The following is a 21,786-nucleotide window of genomic DNA, read 5'->3' on the forward strand; positions in this document are numbered from 1 at the left end:
TTTTAGTTGCAGCCCTTCTTTTCTGGAGGGAATCCACACTGATTAGGCCTCAGCTGGAGTATTATGTCCAGTTCTGGGCGCCACATTTCAGGAAAGATGTGGACAAATTGGAGAACATTCAGAGAAGAGCAACAAAAATGATTAAAGGTCTAGAAAACATGAGTTATAAGGGAAGATTGAAAAAAATTGGGTGTGTTTATTCTGGGTAAGAGAAGACTGAGAGGGGACATGATAACAGTTTTCAAGTACATAAAAGGTTGTTACAAAGAGGAGGGAGAAAAATTACTCTCCTTAACCTCTGAGGATAGGACGGGAAGCAATGGGCTTAAATTGCAGCAAAAGCAATTTAGGTTGGCTATTAGGAAAAACGTCCTGTCAGGGTAGTTAAGCACTGGAATAAATTGCCAGGAAGATTGTGGAATCTCCATAATTGGAGATTTTAAGATCCGGTTAGGCAAACACCTGTCAGGGATGATCTAATACTTAGTCCTGCCATGAGTTCAGGAGGGTGGACTAGATGACCTCTTGTGGTTCCTTCCAGTCCTATGATTCTATGATTCTGCATATTGGAGGTTGCGGGAGGAGGAGTTAAATCTCTCCTTCTGTGCTTCTCTTTTTCCTCACTAGTTTCTCTTCTGCACCAACTTGGTGTCTTTGTCTGTGAGCTAGCTCTGTTGGTAGAACTGTAGGCTTTTAAGCTGAGTGTCCAGGATTTAAGTCCCTGGTCAGGCAGGGAGTCTTTCCCTATGGTACATGCCCCAGTACCTTCAAAAGACATCTCTTCAGAGTCCTCCTTGATGTTACTCTTTCTCTTCAGTAGGTGGCCTTTCTGAGGAAGGGTCCTTTAGTGCTTGGCACTGTAGGCAAAGTTTCCTGACACCCCACTGGCCTTGCAATCCAGAGGGAAAAGGGCCTTGTGGTCTTATGGAAAGCACTGGGGGGTTGCTGTCTCTCTTTGATAGCTGCCTTCACTGTTGATGGTAGTGTGAGCTGTGTCTCTTTCTCCATCTTTTGCTCCTTGAGTGCTCTCTCTACAGAGAGCATGAAAGAAATCCATCTTCAGTGTTTCGTGCTCACCCAGGGCCTGACTTTTCTTGTAGAGAGCAACTTTTAGGCTTAGGCTCAGATCACGCCCCCCCACCCCATTCTGATTACTGCTGCAGCTGTTAGGGCTAGTTCCTGTAGCTGATGGCATGTGAGAGGTGTGCTACTGTAACCCACACATCTCCTGGGTGTGGTGTTCAGTCCCATCTAGTGGCACCAAGACCACTTAGAGAGAGATTAATGAGTCTGCTGTACAGCGGTAGCTATGAGCCACGTGACTTTTAGCCAGGGGCGGCTCTACAGTTTTGGCTGCCCCAAGCAGTCATGCGCGGGAGGCGCCCCGGAGCCGCGGGAGCAGCGGACCTCCCGCGGGCATGACTGCAGAGGGTCCGCTGGTCCCGCTTGGCCCGGCTGGACCCCCTGCGGCTGCGGACGGTTCGCGGATCCCGCGGCTCCGGTTGACCTGCCGCAGTCATGCCTGCGGGAGGTCCAGCCGAGCCGCGGGACGAGCGCTCCCTCCGCAGTCATGCCTGCGGCAGGTCCGGTCGTCCCGGGGCTCCGGTGGACCTCCCGCAGGCATGACTGCGGCAGGTCCGCCGGCGCAGCCTGCCGCCCCCTAGATTTGGCCGCCCTAGGCACCAGCTTGTTTTGCTGGTGCCTAGAGCCGCCCCTGCTTTTAGCTCATGCATTAGAGACTCATGCATTTAGCTTCAGAGGTCCCAGGTTCACTCCCACCCACTGATGTCTGGGGTCTGTTGGTGTTACACTACTGGTGTGGAGTTGAAGGAGCTTGTGTCTGCAGTGCCTGGGGATACTCCATGCCTTTCCCAGACTGAAGGTATTTGTGTGTTGCCAGTTCCTGGGAAGCTTGGGTGAAGCTCAATGTTAGAGCCTGAATTCTCAGGCCACCAAGAGGAGGAGCTTTTCCCTTCTGTTTAGATCCCTTCAAACCAGATCCACAACCTCAGCTTGCCCTGACCAGGATGAGCCAGATGAGGACTCTGGCTATACCTGGAAAGGACAGTAAATGCCTACCAACATCCACCCACTCATAAAACCCCCCTAATTCAGTGATCCTTCCCATAGCCACATGCCCATGACCCTCACACACACTCCTAAAAAGCCTGCATGGGGAGAGTTTATTTTCCTTTGTACTGCCGTTGAGTGCTACAGGATTCAGCTCTCCCTTAAATTGCTGCCCACCTCAACTGCTCCTCTGTGAGAACCAGAGGTTAAATTGAGAGGGAGCCGATGGGGCTCTGCGGTGGAGAGGCTGATCTTCACCCAGATTTGCTATAGTTCCAGCTCATGGTGCTCAGTGAAAGAATTTTGACTCTATATCCCTTTTGTACAGTTTATTAAAATGAACCAATACAATCACGAATACAGCTCACTAAAGCAAAACTACTATACACATCACTCAGCGAACTAAGGGTGAAATAATATTGTTATCACAATAGGATCAAATCAATGAATTAACAAGACCCAAGATCCACAAACCCGGAAATCCTGGACACCTCATCATCTCGGGCATTGGCACTCTCACTGAAGGACTGCCTGGATATGTGAACTCTCTACTCAGACCCTATGCCACCAGCACTCCTAGCTATTTTCGTGACACCACTGATTTCCTGAGAAAACTACAATGCATTGGTGACCTTCCAGAAAACACCATCCTAGCCACCATGGAGGTAGAGGCTCTCTACACAAACATCCCACTCACAGATGGAATACAAGCTGTCAGGAACAGTATCCCTGATGATGCCACAGCACAACTGGTTGCTGAGTTCTGTGCCTTTATCCTCACACACAACTATTTCAAATTTGATGACAATATATACCTCCAGATCAGTGGCACCGCTATGGGCACTCGCATGACCCCACAATATGCCAACATTTTTATGGCTGACCTGGAACAACGCCTCCTCAGCTCTCATCCACTCACGCCCCTTCTCTACCTATGCTACATTGATGACATCTTCATCATCTGGACCCATGGGAAGGAGACTCTGGAAAAATTCCACCACGATTTCAACAGCTTCCACCCCACCATCAACCTCAGCCTGGACCAATCTACATGGGAGGTCCACTTCCTAGACACCACGGTGCAAATAAGTGATGGTCACATTAACACCACTCTATACTGAAAACCTACCAACCACTATGCCTACCTTCATGCCTCCAGCTTCCATCCCAGGCACACCACACGATCCATTGTCTACAGCCAAGCACTGAGGTACAACCGCATCTGCTCCAACCCCTCAGACAGAGACCAATACCTACAAAACCTTCACCAAGCATTCTCAAAACTACAATACCCGCACAAGGAAATAAGGAAACAGATCAACAGAGCCAGATGTGTACCCAGAAGCCTCCTATTGCAAGACAAACCCAAGAAAGAAACCAACAGAACTCCACTGGCCATCACATACAGTCCCCAGCTAAAACCCCTCCAACGCATCATCAGGGATCTACAACCCATCCTGGACAATGATCCCTCACTTTCACAGGTCTTGGGTGGCAGGCCAGTCCTTGCTCACAGACAACCTGCCAACCTGAAGCATATTCTCACCAGTAACTGCACACCACATCATAGTAACTCTAACTCATAAACCAATCCATGCAACAAACCTCGATGCCAACTCTGCCCACATATCTACACCAGTGACACCATCACAGGACCTAACCAGATCAGCCACACCATCACCGGTTCATTCACCTGCACATCCACCAATGTAATATACGCCATCATATGCCAGCAATGTCCCTCTGCTATGTACATCGGCCAAACTGGACAGTCCCTACGAAAAAGGATAAATGGACACAAATCAGATATTAGGAATGGCAATATACAAAAACCTGTAGGAGAACACTTCAATCTCCCTGGACACACAATAGCAGATTTAAAGGTAGCCATCCTGCAGCAAAAAAACTTCAGGACCAGACTTCAAAGAGAAACTGCTGAGCTTCAGTTCATCTGCAAATTTGACACCATCAGCTCAGGATTAAACAAAGACTGTGAATGGCTTGCCAACTACAAAAGCCGTTTCTCCTCCCTTTGTTTTCACACCTCAACTGCTTTAGAAGAGGGCCTCATCCTCCCTGATTGAACTAACCTCGTTATCTCTAGCCTGCTTCTTGCTTGCATTTATATACCTGGCCCTGGAAATTTCCACTACATGCATCCGACGAAGTGGGTATTCACCCACGAAATCTCATGCTCCAATACATCTGTTAGTCTATAAGGTGCCACAGGACTCTTTTCTGCTTTTACAGATCCAGACTAACACGGCTACTCCTCTGATACTTGAGTTAACAATGATATTATATTGGAACCAGGTCACCAGCTTAAGCAGATCATCAGATTGATACAGCAGAAAATCAACCCTTATAAATCCTAAAACAGAGAACTGAAACCAACCAGTGCAATCCAGACTGAGCTGATTGAATATTTCAATACTGAAAACAAATTACTGCTTACTTTTTAGCCACAACCTCAGAGCCAATTAAAGCTGCTGCCTCAGCGCAACACAGATATAGACCTTATTGAGACGGTTATAAGCAAAAGCTTAAAAGGTCTCAATGAATCAAAATATCCAACATCTTAGTTTCTTTGAACCCTTTCACAGAAGAGGAACATGCAATTAATGACATAATAGAGCAGCAATTTAGGGATATTTAGATTTGGGGAACTACTCTTTCTAGTATCTTCCTCACGTCTTTCTCTCTCTTGCATGCGCACGTGTGCGCACACACACAGTCACCCCCAATATACTAGAAAGTCTGCGCTGTTAATGAAGACAAAAAATTAGAAAATTAAGGTTCTTTTTTCTAAACTGACAAGGGATTGGAATTCTGCAGCCCTCTCTGTGACGTTATTGACATGAACTGTGACCATCTAGATCATTGTGGCAACCAAGGTCCTATAGTTGCATGAAATCTTGTACAAAGGAGGTCAAGTAAGATATCTATGGAAAGGTTGTAATTTGTTGGTTATGATTATGCTGTTTGTTTGTGTGTATCATTTTTGTATTTGAAGTTATGAATATTGGCTATGTACTTAGAATCAAACACATTGAGATACAAGTAGCATCAGTGAAGGATTTGGTCAGCTTCTTGAGAAAGGACTGTTCTGAGTAAGTGCTCAGTCAACATCGGCGGCTCTAGGCACCAGCGCTCCAAGCGCGTGCCTGGGGTGGCAAGCTGTGGAGGGCGCCCTGCGAGGGTGGCAGTCAGGCAGCCTTTGGCGGCTTGCCTGAGGGAGGTCTACTGGTCCCGTGGATTTGGTGGCAATTTGGAGGTGGGTATGCTGAAGCCGCGGGACCGGCGGACCTCCCTCAGGCAAGCCGCCGAAGGCAGCCTCCTTGCCGTGCCTGGGACAGCAAAAAAGCTAGAGCCGCCCCTGCCAGTCAAGAAACACTTTACTGACAATGGACTTTGGGAGACACCAATCCATATCTGAGCTTTCCTGGGAATGTTCAACCTAATATTTAAACAATGGCATCAGCCTGCAAATAGCTGAATCATGGACATGTGACTTGCCTGGTGGCTACAAACTCCATCTTGTTGTTGTGATTTTGCACAGAAGAACAAAGGGGTTTCCGCCCACAAGAGAGAATTTTTCACCAAAATATAAAAAAAAACGGGGAAAATTATTTTGAAGAAAAAAATCTTGAAAAAAATTTTATTCTTCATTAGCAAAAATAAAATATTTTTTTTAGGCAAAAATATTGATTGAAACCAAAACCGAAAACTGAAAACCAAAGAAAAGACCTTTTTAAAAAATTTAATAACAAAACAGATTACAATTTTTCTTCCAAAAGTTGGATTTTTGGTCAATTTTTTACATTTTTGATCAAAACAGACTTTTGGAATAATTAAAAAAAAAATTCCAATATAAAATAATTTTTTAATTCCAAATTCAACTTTTGGAATAGAATATTCCAGAATAGACTGAAATTTCAGTGGGGCCTGGGTAGCAGTCTCTGCCTCAGACTCTTCATAATGATGGCTGGTCACTCAACACACGTTAACCAATCTCCTTCCTGTTCTGAGGGGACCTGGGTCCCATCTCAGTAGCTCATTTACTTTTTTACATTTTTAATCAAAAAAATAGATTTTTGGCTGAAAGTTTTATTTGAATTTTCCAATGAAAAATAATAAAATAATTTACTTTTATAAGAAGACTTTTGATTCAAAAATCAATTTTTTGCAGAAAAAAAGTTAATAGATTTTTTTGGAAGTCTGAGGCAGAGACTGCTACCTAGGCCCCACTGAAATTTCAGTCTATTCTGATTCTGCTGCTCTAACCCCTTCATCTACAGAGCAAGTGCCCTCAGAACAGGCAGGAGAGAAGGTATGTTGGGCTCAGTGGTTAGTGATCAATGGCTTGATGTCTATTTGGCAGCTGGTATCAAGCGGAGTGCCCCAGGGGTCAGTCCTGGGGCCGGTTTTGTTCAACATCTTTATTAATGATCTGGATGATGGGATGAATTGCACCGTCAGCAAATTTGCAGATAACAGGAAGCCGGGGGGAGAGGTAGATACGCTGGAAGGTAGGGATAGGGTCCAGAGTGACCTAGACAAATTGGACAATTGGGCCAAATGAAATCTGATGAGGTTCAACAAGGACAAGTGCAGAGTCCTGCACTTAGGAAGGAAGAATCCCATGCACTGGTACAGGCTGGGGACTGACTGGCTAAGCAGCAGTTCTGCGGAAAAGAACCTGGGCATTACAGTGGATGAGAAGCTGGATATGAGTCAGCAGTGTGCCCTTGTTCCCAAGAAGGCCAATGGCATATTGGGCTGTATTAGTAAGAGCATTGCCAGCAGATCGAGGAAAGTGATTATTCCCCTCTATTCAGCACTGGTGAGGCCACACCTGGAGTATTCAGTTTTGGTCCCCCCAGTACAGAAGGGATGTGGACAAATTGGAGAGAGTCCAGTGGAGGGCAAGGAAAATGATTAGGGAGCTGGGACACATGACTTAGGAGGAGAGGCTGAGGGAACTGGGGTTATTAAGTCTGCAGAAGAGATGAGTGAGGGGGGATTTGACAGCAGCCTTCAACTACCTGAAATGGGGTTCCAAAGAGCTAGGCTGTTCTTAGTGGTGGTAGATGACAGAACAAGGAGCAATGGTCTCAAGTTGCAGTGAGGGAGTCTAGGTTGGATATTAGGAAACACTATTTCACTAGAAGGGTGGTGAAGCACTGGAATGGGTTACCTAGGGAGGTGGTGAAATCTCCATCCTTAGAGGTTTTTAAGGCTTGGCTTGACAAAGCCCTGATTGGGATGATTTAGTTGGTGTTGGTCCTGTATTGAGAAGGGGATTGGACTAGATGACCTCCTGAGGTCTCTTCCAACCCTAATCTTCTATGAGTCTAAGGAGATTGCTTGAGGTTGAGGAGCAACAAGCTACTAGTAAGGAGAAGCCAAGGCTGGCCTCAGAAAGTTTTGAACCTATGACCCCTGCATTATGAGACCACTAGCTAATCCCCTGAGGTAGGATCCAGGCTCTGAGTCCCCTCAGTGCAGGGAAAATGTTGGATAAGGCTGAGGAGTGACAGCAGGTGAGATCCACAAAGGGACTCAAGTGCCTAACTGCCACTGTAGGCCCTAAAGCCAACATTTAGGCACCAATGAGATCCTCAGACCCTGCTCCAGCTGCCACCCACCCTTGGAGGCACATAATAACATGGCACCTAATTTTCTGCCCATGGCACGCAGAATATCACTAAGTCCTGAGGTAGGGTGACCAGATGTCCTGATTTTATAGGGACAGTCCTGATTTTGGGGGCTTTTTCTTACATAGGCACCTATTATCCCCCACCTCCTGTCCCAATTTTTCACTCTTGCTGTCTGGTCATCCTATCCTGAGGCTCCCCGCAAAGCCCCAGCAGGAATCTCAAGCAAGACATCATCTGCCCTTCTCACCTGCAGGCCCCAGGTGGGTGTACTTGGAGTGTGCTGCTGGATCAGGCCCCACACAGATGACATTTGAGGTGAGCAGAGTAAGAATTTGGCAGGGCTGGCTGTTGTGTGCACCCAATAGCTAGGCCAGTCCCCTAGGAGTGGGAGACCCAGGTTAAACTTCCTCCTCTGCCTGAGCTGGATCAGAGACTTGACCCAAGATCTTCCTCCTCTCAGGTGAGTGCCCCAAGCACTAGTCTATAGGAATATTTTGGGATGGGTCTCTCTCAGACTCTCCTAGCTGCCTACCCATGCTACAATCACATCTTTGTTTGCAATGGATGTACCCTTGCTCTACTTTTGGCTGCTAGCTCAAAGAGGGCTGCTAGCCCTCTGCTGTTTCATAATGTCTCTCTACACAGATATTTATGGACCATGATCTAGTCACCTCTTAACCTTCTTTAGCGTACATGAAGGCATCCTGGCACTACCCCAGTGAGATGGCATACACCTGTATGCAAGCAGTTGCAATAATTAAGAATCACCATGTGAAATGCATATTGGTCCAGATCTCTGTGGCCAGATGTCACTGCTGCCATTATGGTGAACTGGCTCCAGCATTCACAGTCCAGGCAGAGGGGTAACAGAGTGGGCATGCCAGAAGCCTATCTTCCCTCTCTCAGTGGTCCTGCTGCAGTGGGCTGGGTACATGGGGGGGGGGGGCTGTGTGGGGAGTTTGCACTGTGTTGCCATGTAACTCTGAGGCAAATGAACCCTGAACTGCTCTCTGTGGGGATAGCCTTTCTCTGATACCTTTCACCAACAGGAGCCTAGAGGATAGTGCTAAGAGTTGTCAGGGAGGGGGCTTTCACAGCAGGAGCCTGACATCCCTGAAAAATCTTAGGGGCACACAAACCATCTTCCAGCCTTCAGATCTGGTTACTTGATCTTACTCCAGTGCAACAAATTGGTCATCATGTGCTGGTTTGGGGAACATAACATGAACACCAAAGCCCCTTGGCTTCACATTCCCTAACACAGGGATGGGCAAACTATGGCCCACAGGCAAGATCTAGCCCATCAGAGCTTTGGATCCAGCCCACGGGATTGTCAGCCCCATGGTGCCATGGGCCCTGCACCACTCCCAGAAGCAGCCAGCGCCATGTCCCTGCGGCCCCTGGGGGAAGAGGGGTGGGGAGAGGGCTCCATGCACTGCCCTAGCCTGCAGGCACCACCCCCGGCAGCTCCCATTGTTTGGGAACAGGAAACTGCAGCCAATGGGAGCTTTGGAGGAGGTACCCGCAGGCGAGGGCAGTGCGCAGAGCCATCTACTCCCCCACCCCAGGTACTGCAGGGATGTTTTTAAGGTCAGGCTTGACAAAGCCCTGGCTGGGATGATTTAGTTGGGGATTGGTCCTGCTTTGAGCAGGGGGTTGGACTAGATGACCTCCTGAGGTCCCTTCCAACCCTGAGATTCTATGATTCTATGTTGTGCTGGCCACTTCTGGGAGTGGTGCAGTGTGGCGTGGGACCAGAGCAGGCAGGGAGCCTCTCTTAGCCCTGCTGCACGCCACTGCCACCACAGAGACACTCCAGGTAAGCGGCGCCGGGCCGGACCTGGCACCCCAATCCCTCCTGCACCCCACAACCCAACCCCCTACCGCACCCCTCCTGCACCCCAATCCCCTGCCCTGAGCCCCCTGCTGCATCTCGCTCCCTAACCCCCTGCCCTGAGCCCCCTCCTACACCCCACACCCTTCTTGCACCCCAACCCCCTGCCTGGAGCCCCTTTGTATACCCCGCACCCATCCTGCACCCCCACCCTTTGCCCTGAGCTCCTTCCAGCACACGGCACCCCCCCCACCCCGCAGTCCCTCCTGCACCCCAAACCCCTGCCCCAGCCAGCCCTACATTCATGGCCCCGCATGCAATTTCCCCACCCAGATGTGGCCCTTGGGCCAAAAAGTTTGCCCACCCCTTCCCTAGTGTCTGCTGAGCTCTGTCTGCTCCACAGCTGAGACTCTGTGGGGTGTGATTGGAGTGTCTGGCTCCGCTCCAGAGCAGAGAGAGCCTCTATATATGCTCAGAGAGGGGAAAGCTGCATCACAGAGAGAACTGGAGCCGCCTCATCCTGCCTTCTCCCACGGTCTGCTCAAAGCTGAGGAAATAACTGCTTGACAAAATGTGCAAAGGATTAGCTGCCTTGCCACACACATGTCTGGAGAGGTGAGAACAATGGGTGTTTGTGCAGAAGACAAGATGGTTGTTGATTTACAGGCAAGATTGCTTCGATTTCTTAAATTAGATGGGGCATTTAAACATGCAAATACTTAGCCCGGTGTTGTGTTGGAGGGCAACGCGTGAGGCAAGGTCCTGCATGCCGCTCTGTCCAACACAAAGGACAGTTACAGCATGTTAGAGAAAAGCAGGTATCAGTAGTGTTCCAAAGAGCAGCGGGAGGGTGTCTTTCCCTGTATGTTGTTCTGTTATCTGGGCCGCAGGGGCCCGGTGCAAGGCAGCGGCAGCCCGGACCCCCGACCCCGCACCCTCGCCGCGCGGGGCGGGGCGGCTGCTCTCCCGGGCACCGCGGGGCCGGGCGGCTGCCACGGACCGGAACCGGCCGGCACCACTGGCCCCTGAGCTCGCGGTGCGGGGCCGGACGGCTGCCCCGGACTCCGGGGGGCAACCAGCTTCCCCGGACCTCGGAGTTCACGGGGCCTGCCGGTGCCGGCTGCCCTGGCCACGGCCCTAGGAGCTCGCATAGCCGCGGTGGGGCTGTCCCGTCCCGGAGTTCGCGGGGAGTCTGTGGGATCCGGGCTGTACTGCCGTTTGGCTGGATCCTGAGCTGACTTATGCTCACACTGAGCGAGGAGCGGTGTCAATGAGAGACCACACAGGTAACCCTGGAGGTTTGTGCTTCAAGAAACACCACCAGTGGTTTCCCCAGGAATTGAAATGGGGGGGGGGAGGGTTCGAATTTACAGGGGGGGTGGTGTCAGGACCAATGAGATATATAAAAGAGATATGAATAAAGTAAATGTTTTGTTAGGATGATGCAAATTTAACATAAGAATAATGCAAGTTACACCAAAATGCACAACAGGTCTAGATTTCTAAAAAAATATAAATTAAAAAAATAATTTAAATTGACTTTTGAAAAGTAAGGGAAGTCTTCTCATGGATCAGTAACTGGTTAAAAGGGTAGGAATAAATTATCCGTTTTCAGAATGGAGAGAGATGAATAGTGGTATCCTTGAGGGGTCAGTACTGGGACCAGTACTGTTCAACATATTCATCTGGAAAAATGGGTAAACAGTAAGGTGGCAAAATTTGCAGATGATACAAAACTATTCAAGATAGTTAAGTCCCAGGCAGACTGGGAAGAGTTACAAAGGGATCTCACAAAACTTGGTGACTGGGCAACAAAATGGCAAATTAAATTCAATGTTGATAAATGCAAAGTAATGCACATTGGAAAACAATCTCAACTATACATACAAAATGATGGCATCTGAATTAGCTGTTAACACTCAAGAAAGAGATCTTGGAGTCATTGTGGATAGTTCTCTGAAAACATCCACTCAATGTGCAGCAGCAGTCACAAAAGCAAACAGAATGTTGGGAATCATTAAGAAAGAGATAGATAAGACAAAATATCATATTGCCTCTATATAAATCTATGGTACGTGCACACTTTGAATAGTGTGTGCAGATCTGGTCACTCATCCTGAAAAATATATATTGGAATTGGAAAAGGTACAGAGATGAGCAACTAAAATGATCAGGGGTATGAAACAGGAGGAGAGATTAAAATGACTGGGAATTTTCAGTTTAGAAAAGAGATGACTAAGGGGGATATGATAGAGGTCTATAAAATCTTGACTGGTGTGAAGAAAGTGAATAAGGAAATGTTATTTAATCCTTCACATAACACAAGAACTAGCAGTCACCCAATGAAATTAATAGGCAGCAGGTTTTAAAAAAACAAAAGGAAGTATTTCTTCACACAATATAAAGTCAACCCAGGGAACTCTTTGCCAGGGGATAGTGTGAAGACCAAAACTATAACAGGATTAAAAAAAGAACTAGATAAATTCCTGGAGAATAGGTCCATCAGTGGCTATTACCCAGGGTGGGGAGGGATGCGACACCATGCATTGCATGTGTCCCTAGCCTGTTTGCCAGAAGCTGGGAATGGGCAACAGAGGATAGTCACTTGTTCTGTTCATTCCCTCTGAAGCACCTGGCCTTGACCACTGTTGTAAGACAGGGTACTGGGCTATATGGACCATTGGTCTGACCCAGTATGACCATTCTTATGTAAAAATTAATTATAATAATAAAAATGTTTAGTACAGAAACTCCCCAACATAATGACCTCTCAAGATAGCAACAATGTGAGATAACAACCTTGGCAAATACTGCATTTTAAAAATCTTGGCCTACTAGGAAACATATTTATATAAGTTTCCATTCCCAGTCACAAATCTAGCATTCTGGAGCAAAGTGACTAAAATATAGTCCAACAAACAAATGTTTATTTAACGTGCCCCTCACTTTTCCCTCCACCGCACTCCACTCACTGGTGTTGTCCTTGGTCAGTGGAGAGTAGACTCAGAGTTCAGAGGTGCTTTCACGTGAGTACACCTTCCAGGTGGGGGACAAGAAGGCACCTTGCTTGTTCCTCCAGCTGCTCACTGTTCGCTCTGGCCACGGCTGTTCGTTGTGAGTTTTTTTCACTCCACCGCTCTGTTGCCAATGGCCCTGCACAGTCACCTTCTGCTGCCACCTGCCACTGTGACCTCTGCGAGTTGGTCTCTTGAGGTTCCACCAGCTCTCAGTGATTTCAGCTGAGCTCTCAGTGGGGGAACCTCACTGCTAGTGCAGTCTGGGCTGTCTCTTACACAAAAACATTGTACCCACAGGAACACTGTCCCCACAACAGGACTAAGCACTTAGACCTGATTGTCAGTGATTTCAGCTGCAGTGGTCACTTAACAAAACAAAAGACTATCTATGGAGCCTAATCAGCTCTGTCTTTAAACAGTGGAGAGGGACAGGTCCCCATCCTCTCTCTTGATGCCTTCAAATCATCACAGGCTAAGTACAGTTCTACTGCCCTTTACTCATACTTCCTGCCGCCACCGCTGATCTCGGGTGTCCCTCCTGTCCTCACGTTCACTGGCATCTTTCCTGTAATTTGATACCACCTCCTTCCACTCATTCAGATGAGCTCTTTCCTTGCGGGTTACTTCCATTATATCCGAGAACATTTCATCTCACGTCTTCTTTTTCCTCCGCCTTATCTGAGCTAGCCTTTGGGATGGAGTAGGGAGGCTTGAAAAATTTGCAGCTGCAGGAGGGAGGGAAAAAAAGGGAGAGAAGTATTTAAAAAAAAGATACATTTTACAGAACAATGGTTATACTCTTTCACAGTGAACAGTACTATTCACCTTACATAGCACATGTGATTTCACTACAAGGTCGCATTTTGCATCTTAATATTGAGTGCCTGCGGCTCTGGTGTTACAGATCTCACAGACACAGGTCCGGGCATCAGAATTCAGCTTGCATGCGGCCATGGTAAGCCACTGTCTTTCGGCTTCTGCAGTTCTTTAACCCCTTCTCCCACCGCATGGCTGGTACCATGAAAGCTGCTAATCACCCCCCTTCCCCCCCCCCCCCCACCACGTGGCTGTTAGCTAGGAAGATCCCTGCGAACCAAACGCGAAAAAGCTCATCGGTATTTCACTCCTCCCCTCCCCCCACTTGGCTATGTGCAAGAAAGGATTTTTTTTTAAGCTGCAGTCCACGAACCCAGTAAGAAAATGGCCATCTCTGTCCCCTTAATTAAATTCCTGATTTTCAACCAGGTTACCCTGAACGATATCACTCTGCTGAGGATAACACAGCGAGATAAAGAATGGATGTTGCTTGAATGCCAGCAATCACCGGGACCATACGCAGCTATGCTTTGCCATGCAATGATACCCGATTACTTGCTACATGCATGGCATGGTAAAGTGTCCTACCATGGTGGACGAAACAAGGCTGCCTTGCCCAGAAACCTTCTGCAAAGGCTTTTGGAGTACCTCCAGGAGCGCTTCATGGAGATGTCCCTGGAGGATTTCCGCTCAATCCCCAGACATGTTAAACTTTTCTAAGTAACTTGACTTGGGATGCATTCACAGACAGTACTCAGGGCAAATCAATCATTAAAAAACGCTTGCTTAAAAAACAAACAAACAAACAAAGTTTGATATTTACAAAAGGTACACTCACCAGAGCTCCCTTCCATAGCTTCATTGTCTGGGATAGTGGCTTGGGAGGGTAATTCCGTCTGGGTCAGAAAAAGCTCCTGGCTGTTGGGGCTAACGGAGTGCTGTGTGCTCTCTGTAAGGTCGTCGTCCTCTTCCTCCTCATCTTCCCCGTCCGCATAATCCTCAGCCATGGCAGAGATTACAACCCCCACCTCGGAATCCATGGACAGGGGTGGGGTAGTTGTGGCGCAGCCCCCTAAAATTGCATGCAGCTCAGCGTAGAAGGGGCATGTTTTTGGCCCTGCACCGGACCTTCTGTTTGCTTCTTTGGTTTTCTGGTAGGCTTGTCTGAGCTTCTTAACTTTCACTCTGCACTGCACTGAGTCCCTGCTATGGCCTTTTTCCATCATAGCCTTGGAAATTCTTTCAAATACTTTTTCATTTCATCTTTTGGAACGCAGTTCTGTTAGCACTGAATCCTCTCCCCATATAGCGATCAGATCCAGTACCTTCCATGTAGTCCATGCTGAAGCTCTTTTTTGATTCTCAGGAGACTGCATTGTTACCTATGCAGATGAGCTGTGCGTGGTCACTTGTGCTGATGAGCTCTCCACGCTGGGAAAGCAAGAAATGAATTTCAAAAGTTTGCGGGGCTTTTCCTCTGTACCTGGCCAGTGCATCCGAGTTCAGATTGCTGTCCAGAGCGGTCACAGTGGTGCACTGTGGGATACCGCCCGGAGGCCAATACCGTCAATTTGCGGCCACACTAACCCTAGTCCGATATGGTAATACCGATATTAGCGCTACTCCTCTCGTTGGGGAGGAGTACAGAAACCGGTTTAAAGAGCCCTTTATATCGATATAAAGGGCCTTGTGGTGTGGACGGGTGCGGCGTTAAATTGGTTTAAAGCTGCTAAAAATCGGTTTAAAAGCCTAGTATAGACCAGGCCTGACTGACAGGACAAGGCTGGGCAGCTTATGCAAGGGTACCAGACTAGTGCTCACTCCTTCTTCCTCCCTTGCGCAGACATCTTGTACAGCTTGCAATCTAGCCTTGAATATAGAGCGCTAACCCTGCATCTGGAACAATCTGAGAAAGCAACAGTTACACTAGTGAACTGGCCAGCTACATATTACCTGGTCAAAACACATGAATTCTTTACAAAGGGTTTCTGTTCACAAGCCCTAACTGCAGATCTGGAGCTGGGCTATTTAGATTGGGTCTATTGTGTAAATAGCTGGAGATACTGAATGAATTGGTGGATCTATACGTGCCAAGTCTGCTGTTTCCCCTGTAGATTTGTGACCCATTATACAGGACTAGAGGTACAAGGAGAGAAAGACATATATGCTTTTTGTGAAGCCAGGCTTAGTGCAATGATCTCATGAGATCAGAATGTGATTTGTGGCTGTTAAGAAATAGCCTTACTCTAAATGTTTCAAAGTCCTCTCCTGTTTCCTGGATTTCTCTCAGAATGTGCATTATTCAAATCCACAGTCCCCAGCCCCTCTGACAAGGCACAGTTCTTATTCAGCTATTTCACAATTTTTGTTCTTGTTTTTATCAATAGCCACTTTCCTGAGATTTCTCATTCTATCCTACTTGAGGTACTTCACACTTGCTATGAGAACTGCTATGAGAACTTCTAGGGGCCACATTAGAATTTCCAGGTTGCTCCCTGAGGTCAGAGAGAAAATACTTCTACAGAGAAAGACTGGGGCTGGATTTGCAGGTCCCTGGCTGGAAAATGCTTATCTTAGCTGTATCAGCTGGGAATTTCAGAAGCTCCTAAGGGATGTCAGAGCACAAACAACAGGGACCCCTGCACCAAGTCACTTGGTGTTGGGAAAATCCAACCCCTCATTACTAGTTCTTCTAAGAACCCCCAGGGCAGAGCTGTTGCAAATGGCTGACTTGCTCCATTTCCTTCTAACATGTTTGTGATTAATTAAACAACTGCACTAATAGGTGTTCGATGTGCATGCATACATATGAATGAAGATTGTAGCACTAATATTGGCAATATGTAATAGGAAGTCCTCTCTCTTCATATGGCACTGGTCAGACACTCTAGACTCTATACTTGTGTGTAATTTCCTCCCCATACTAGGGGTCAGGTACACTAACTTTAAAATACCTCTGATAAACTATAGATACTTGCACAAATTAAGAAACTGTGCTCTCAGTTTTCTGCATGAAGGAGTGCTGACCCTGGGCTCAGCGTGCTCAGGGACAGTCTTTAAAACTAACAGCTAACAAATAGACTCTTCTAGGGACTCCTCCACTTACCAAATAATTAACACAAATCTGATGCAAATTTGCTGTCCATTTTGTTTTTGCTAGGAGATTTTGTATGAATGTAGCTGCAGCTTAATTCTATCCATCCCCCTTTACACAAGTGTAAATGACAACATAGGGACAAATTCTCATATACAAACAAGTTCTTTTTTCACAACTCTGGCAGTGTCAAGGGGCCTTAAACAAGGCTGGCCTTACCATGAGGCAAACTGAGGTGGCCACTTCAGGTGCCAGACTGGGGGAGGGCACCACTAGGACTCAGAGTGTAGAAAATTGTGTCTGCTGCTGGTGTATATGTATTCTCTCTGCTCTAGATGCACAGAGATGGTGGAGTGTTCTGGAGGAAGGAGGGCACAAGAGCATTAACAGGCAGGCAGGAGAAAAGGTAAGGAAATAACAGAAAGAAGCAGGAGCTGCAGGGAAAGAGACGAGGAGGAGCTGCCTCTTATGTACCTCTCTAGCACCCCCAGGAGGAGCCTGGACTGATTAACATCAGCTTCGCAGGGAGCTTCCTGTTTTCTGCTGCTTCCCTGAACCCACTTGAGGAGAACAGGCAGTTCAACAGAAGTAGTAGGAGCCAGTTAGGCCCTTAAGATGCTGATATCGTCTCTCACTCAGGCCCTGCTACCAGCCTGCTTATTTGCCCCTTCAACTGAGTGTTGAGAGCCACTATAGCTGGCACAGAACAGCAGTCATGAGTGAAAGAAGAAAATGCCCCTCTAGGGCAGCATTCAGAAAAAGAAAGCAAAGGAAGCTTTTCAATCTAAGCAGGAAGGAGCTTTCCTGAGATACATAGACACAAATGTTCATGGTGAGCCTTCCAGCCCCAGGGAGGATTTGAGTGGTAAGGAGATGCCTGATCTTCCAATTAGTCATAATGCAGGTGACCTGACAGCTACTGCAGCATCCATATCACCATCTCAAATAGATGTAGGGTGACCAGACTGCAAATATGAAAAATCGGAACAGGGGGTAGGGGGTAATGGGTCTTTTTCTTATATAGGCTCCTAAGAATCTGGACATCTGGTCACCCTAAATGGATGTAACCATGCACATTCCTGAAGAAAAAGTATAGATCAGAGAAGAGTGTGGTGGAGGCACAAGAAACTGCTGCTGCTGAGTTTAGTTCCTTAAGTCTAGGTGATCCAGGACTGTGGATCCACTTGAGCAGTAGCCTGAGGAACTTCCTTGTACTGCATGGACCATAGGAAGTGAAAAACTTCATGTTCCCCAAAGACAATGAAAATAGAAGTTTCCATCCAACACATTACTGGCATGAAATCCCCAATGGTGACAAAGTGGAGAGGCCATGGCTTATGTACTCAAAATCCCAGAATGCTGCATACTGTTTTTGTTGCAAACTCTTACAGTCTAATGTTCCAGCCACATTGGGTTCTACAGGAACAAAGGACTAGAAAAAAATCTGGCTAGAAATCTGTTATGCTATGAGAAGGCAGCAAATCACCAAGAGCATTCCATAGGTGGAAAGAGCTTGAGACGAGACTAAGGTTAAAGGCCACCATTCATGATCAGCATCAAGAGAAGATTGCATCAGAGTCTTTACTGGCAAAATGTTCTGAAAAACTCATTGCCATTGTGAGAATGCTTGCTACCCAAAACCCAGCATTGTGTGGCGGCACTTCAGATTAGCTGCATGTGCCAAACCATTGAAATTTCCTTACAATTGTGGAGCTGATGGCTGAGTTTGATGCTGTACTCCAGGAGCATCTAAGAGGCACCACCCAAGAATTATACACACACCACCACCTTGGAAAAACAATTCAACATGAGATCATACTGTTACTGGCAACAAAAGTCAAACAGAAGATCGTGGTAGATCTGAAGTCAGCAAGATATTACTCTGTTATTCTGGACTGCACACCTGACATCAGCCATATGGAACAAATGACTTTAATGGTACGTTTTGTAACAGACCCTAGTGAAAGTGTCCCTGCAGTGGTGCCTGTCAGAGAGCATTTTCTAGAATTTATTAACATTGATGATACTACAGGAGCTGGTATGACAAATGTGCTTCTTAAAAAGCTGGAAGATATGGGAATTGTGATAGCCGACATAAGAGGTCAAGGCTACGATAATGGTGCCAACATGAGAGAAAAGAACAGAGGAGTGCAGACATGGATCCAAGAGTTAAACCCTTGAGCTTTTTTGTCTCATGCAGTTCTCATTCATTGAACTTGGTGGTCAAAGTGATGCAGCATCAGCTTTGTGAGGCTGCTGAATTTTTTTAATGACAGGTTTCAGAGTAGCAGCCATGTTAGTCTGTATCTGCGAAAACAGGAGTACTTGTGGCACCTTAGAGATTAACATTTATTTGAGCATAAGCTTTTGTGGGCTACAGCCGGCTTCATTGGATGCATGTAGTGGAAAATACAGTAGGAAGATATATATACACACAGAACATGAAACAATGGGTGTTACCATACACACTATAAGAGTGATCAGTTAAGGTGAGCTATTATCAGCAGGAGAAAAAAAGAACTGTTTGTAGTGGTAATGAAAATGGCCCATTACCAGCAATTGACAAGGAGATGTAAGGAACTGTGTGTGTGGAATAAACATTGGAAAATAGTTTTACTTTGCCATTACACAAATGGCAAAGGATATTTGGGATGTTGTATGATATTCCAAAACGCCTCACTACACCTAAAGATGACCTGCACCAGCAATGCAGGGCACTAGAGACAGTGTTGACACATGACATGCACGCTATTGATGCAAGTGATTTAGGTGATGAACTGAAAGCCCTTTTAAGCTACATTTCAGCAGGATCAACTCCAAAGGCTGTTCTGGAACATATGTACATAAGTAAGATGACCATCCTCTCTCCAAATGCTTGTGTTGCTCTGTGCATACTTCTCAACACTTCCTGTAACAGTTGCCAGTGGAGAATGCAGCTTCTCCAAGCTGAAGTTAATAAAAAACACATCTACACTACACAATGACACAGGAGAGGCTGGGTGGCCTTGCAACCATCTCAATAGAGCATGAGCTGGCCCAGACTGTGGACCTTCAGGAAGCAGTTCAAATTTTTGCAACCAAGAAAAGCACTTAAGAAAGCACCACTGACTATTCAAACAGATAAAAATGCCAGTGTTTACTATGCAGACAAGAAAAGTTAACTTTCAAATGCCTGAACAGCAAATGTAAGTATTACTTACAATTTTTGAACAAGGCATTTTAAGTTGTTAGTTCTCCTTTATTGGGCTAGGTACCAGAGTAGTACCATGAGTAGTACCATGAGGAGAAGAAGAACAGGAAGAAGGCAGAATTGAGACCTTTCAAAGTTTTGGCCAAGCGAGGGGGTATGAGGGCATCATTTGAGCTCCTCACCTCAGGTGCCAAAATGCTGTGGGCCAGCTCTGGCCTTGAAGAGGATAAATGTAATTTAGGACACAGGAGCCTCAGTGTAAATGAGACTTGGGAGCATGCTGTGTAAGTCAGTGGAGAATTGGGACCTTAGCCTCTGCCTGATGAGGATATTCTGGGGACAGTTGAAGGGGAAAATGGTTTTACCATTTTTGAGTATGAATAGAGTGTAAACAATTCTTGTGATGACTTTTTGAGTAGTGCTACAACCAGCCCTGTAAGAGGTTAGCAGGTTACATAGAGACAGCATTCATTCAACATCAGCACCCTACCTTGGGTCGAAGGAAGCATTTGCATTGTCTGAGCTGTGAACCTCTGAAAACTGTGTCATGAGTATGCACAGTAGGATATGGGGAGCATTTTCAAAATGCCTACATGACTTAAGCTTCTAAGTCCCATTTTCAAAGGTGATTCAGGCACTTAAGGGCTCCAACCCAACTGACTTTCAATGGGATAGTAGAGCTTTTGAAATAGTCCCCTTTATCAGTGTGCTTGCCAAGAATAGGCTTGAGGCAAGGGCTTGTCTACCTGGGGACCAAATTTCCTTTTAAAGTGAATTTGTCAAACTGCATTAAAAGGTAGTGCCTGGAAGTGCAGATGTAGATCTAGCAAATTTCTCCTGGGCAAACACTTCCCTGTAATAAGTGGACAGTCCTACATTCCCCCACCTTCCTTCTTAACCTATTTCTCTGTCCCACGCAGAGCTCACACCCCTGTGTTCTTTAGAGTAGAATCTGCTCCGTGCAGCCATAGGCTCACAGCTAATAGCCAGAGCAGACCCTTCAGTGGTCAGTTTTGTACCCTCTTCCCTCTGTGAATTGGGTTTACCTTCATTTCCAGAGCCCATAGAATCCTTAATCACCACAGCAGTCTCCCTGACTCCAGCCCCTATTTCTCCAGGCTCTCTTCTAGGACACATTTTCCTCTACATTCTACAGTGAGTTTGGTTTCTTGCTTAACTGCCACTTCCCACCAGCCAGCAACCTGGCCAGTCTCCCTTCCATCAGGCAAAACACTCCCATCTGCCCAGGGGTGGCTCTAGGGTTTTTGCCACCCCCAAGCAGGCTGCCCTCAGCGGTTTGCCTGTGGAGGGTCTGCTGGTCCCACCTGCGGGAGGTCCACCGAAGCCACGGGACCAGTGGACCCTCCGCAGGCAAACCGCTGAGAGCAGCCTGCCTGCTGCCCTCGTGGTGCTGGCAGATCACCCCCCATGGCTTGCCGCCCCAAGCACATGCTTGGCATGCTGGGGCCTGGAGCCACTGCTGCATCTGCCCCAAGAGATAGCCACTGCTCAGGTGCTGGTTTTACCTACTCCCATCTTTGTCAGCAGACTGCTTCACAGGGCTGAAGAGGAATTAAAGAGACATTCCCATTTCCAGCAGTTTCTATAGCTTTGCTCTTTCCCACTAGGACTTCAGCACAGGATTCTTTCTTGCTGCTGACCAACCTCTGGACAGTCAGATCCCCATTGAAAAAAATTGTTATTCAGATGAATTTGTGAAGGATTATGAAGGGCCACAGGAACAGTTAATTCAGTTTGCATATCCTCAGTTTCCATGTGCACTTTAGCTGGAGGCAGAAGGATTTTGTGACACCCCCCCCCCACCCACACCTAACAAAAGCTCTATCTGTCCTGACAGTATGTCTCTCTCCTGGTCACAAATTTCTGCACCAGTATCTCTGCAGGGAGAATCTTGCCATTTATTCTGACAGCCTTAGAGTGCTTACTGCTTGGCTGTGCAGCAGCAATCTTTACAAACCCTGTATGATAAGTGACATGTGCCTGAGGTCCCTCTGTGCTCTGGGTAGCAATATTTCCCTGAGTTGCCTGCTGCATGTTCCTATTGAGCACAGGGCACTTATTCTTCAGGTGCTCAGTAGAATTAA

The 21,786-nt window shown here is 47.0% G+C and overlaps 1 protein-coding gene across 1 annotated transcript in view; it reads left to right on the forward strand.

The window, feature by feature from the left end:
- The first annotated feature begins 10,051 nt into the window (after nucleotides 1-10,051).
- The window catches only part of LOC120371110 (regulator of G-protein signaling 5), a 79,571-nt gene continuing 67,836 nt past the window's right edge, over nucleotides 10,052-21,786 (forward strand). Inside the window, exon 1 of the mRNA XM_039486636.1 lies at nucleotides 10,052-10,179. Coding sequence (XP_039342570.1) covers nucleotides 10,136-10,179 — 44 coding nt within the window. The 5' untranslated portion in view covers nucleotides 10,052-10,135. The remainder of the gene's footprint in view (nucleotides 10,180-21,786) is intronic.

This window comes from Mauremys reevesii, linkage group 8 (genome assembly GCF_016161935.1).
Source record: "Mauremys reevesii isolate NIE-2019 linkage group 8, ASM1616193v1, whole genome shotgun sequence".
Classification (NCBI taxonomy): Eukaryota; Metazoa; Chordata; order Testudines; family Geoemydidae; genus Mauremys; species Mauremys reevesii.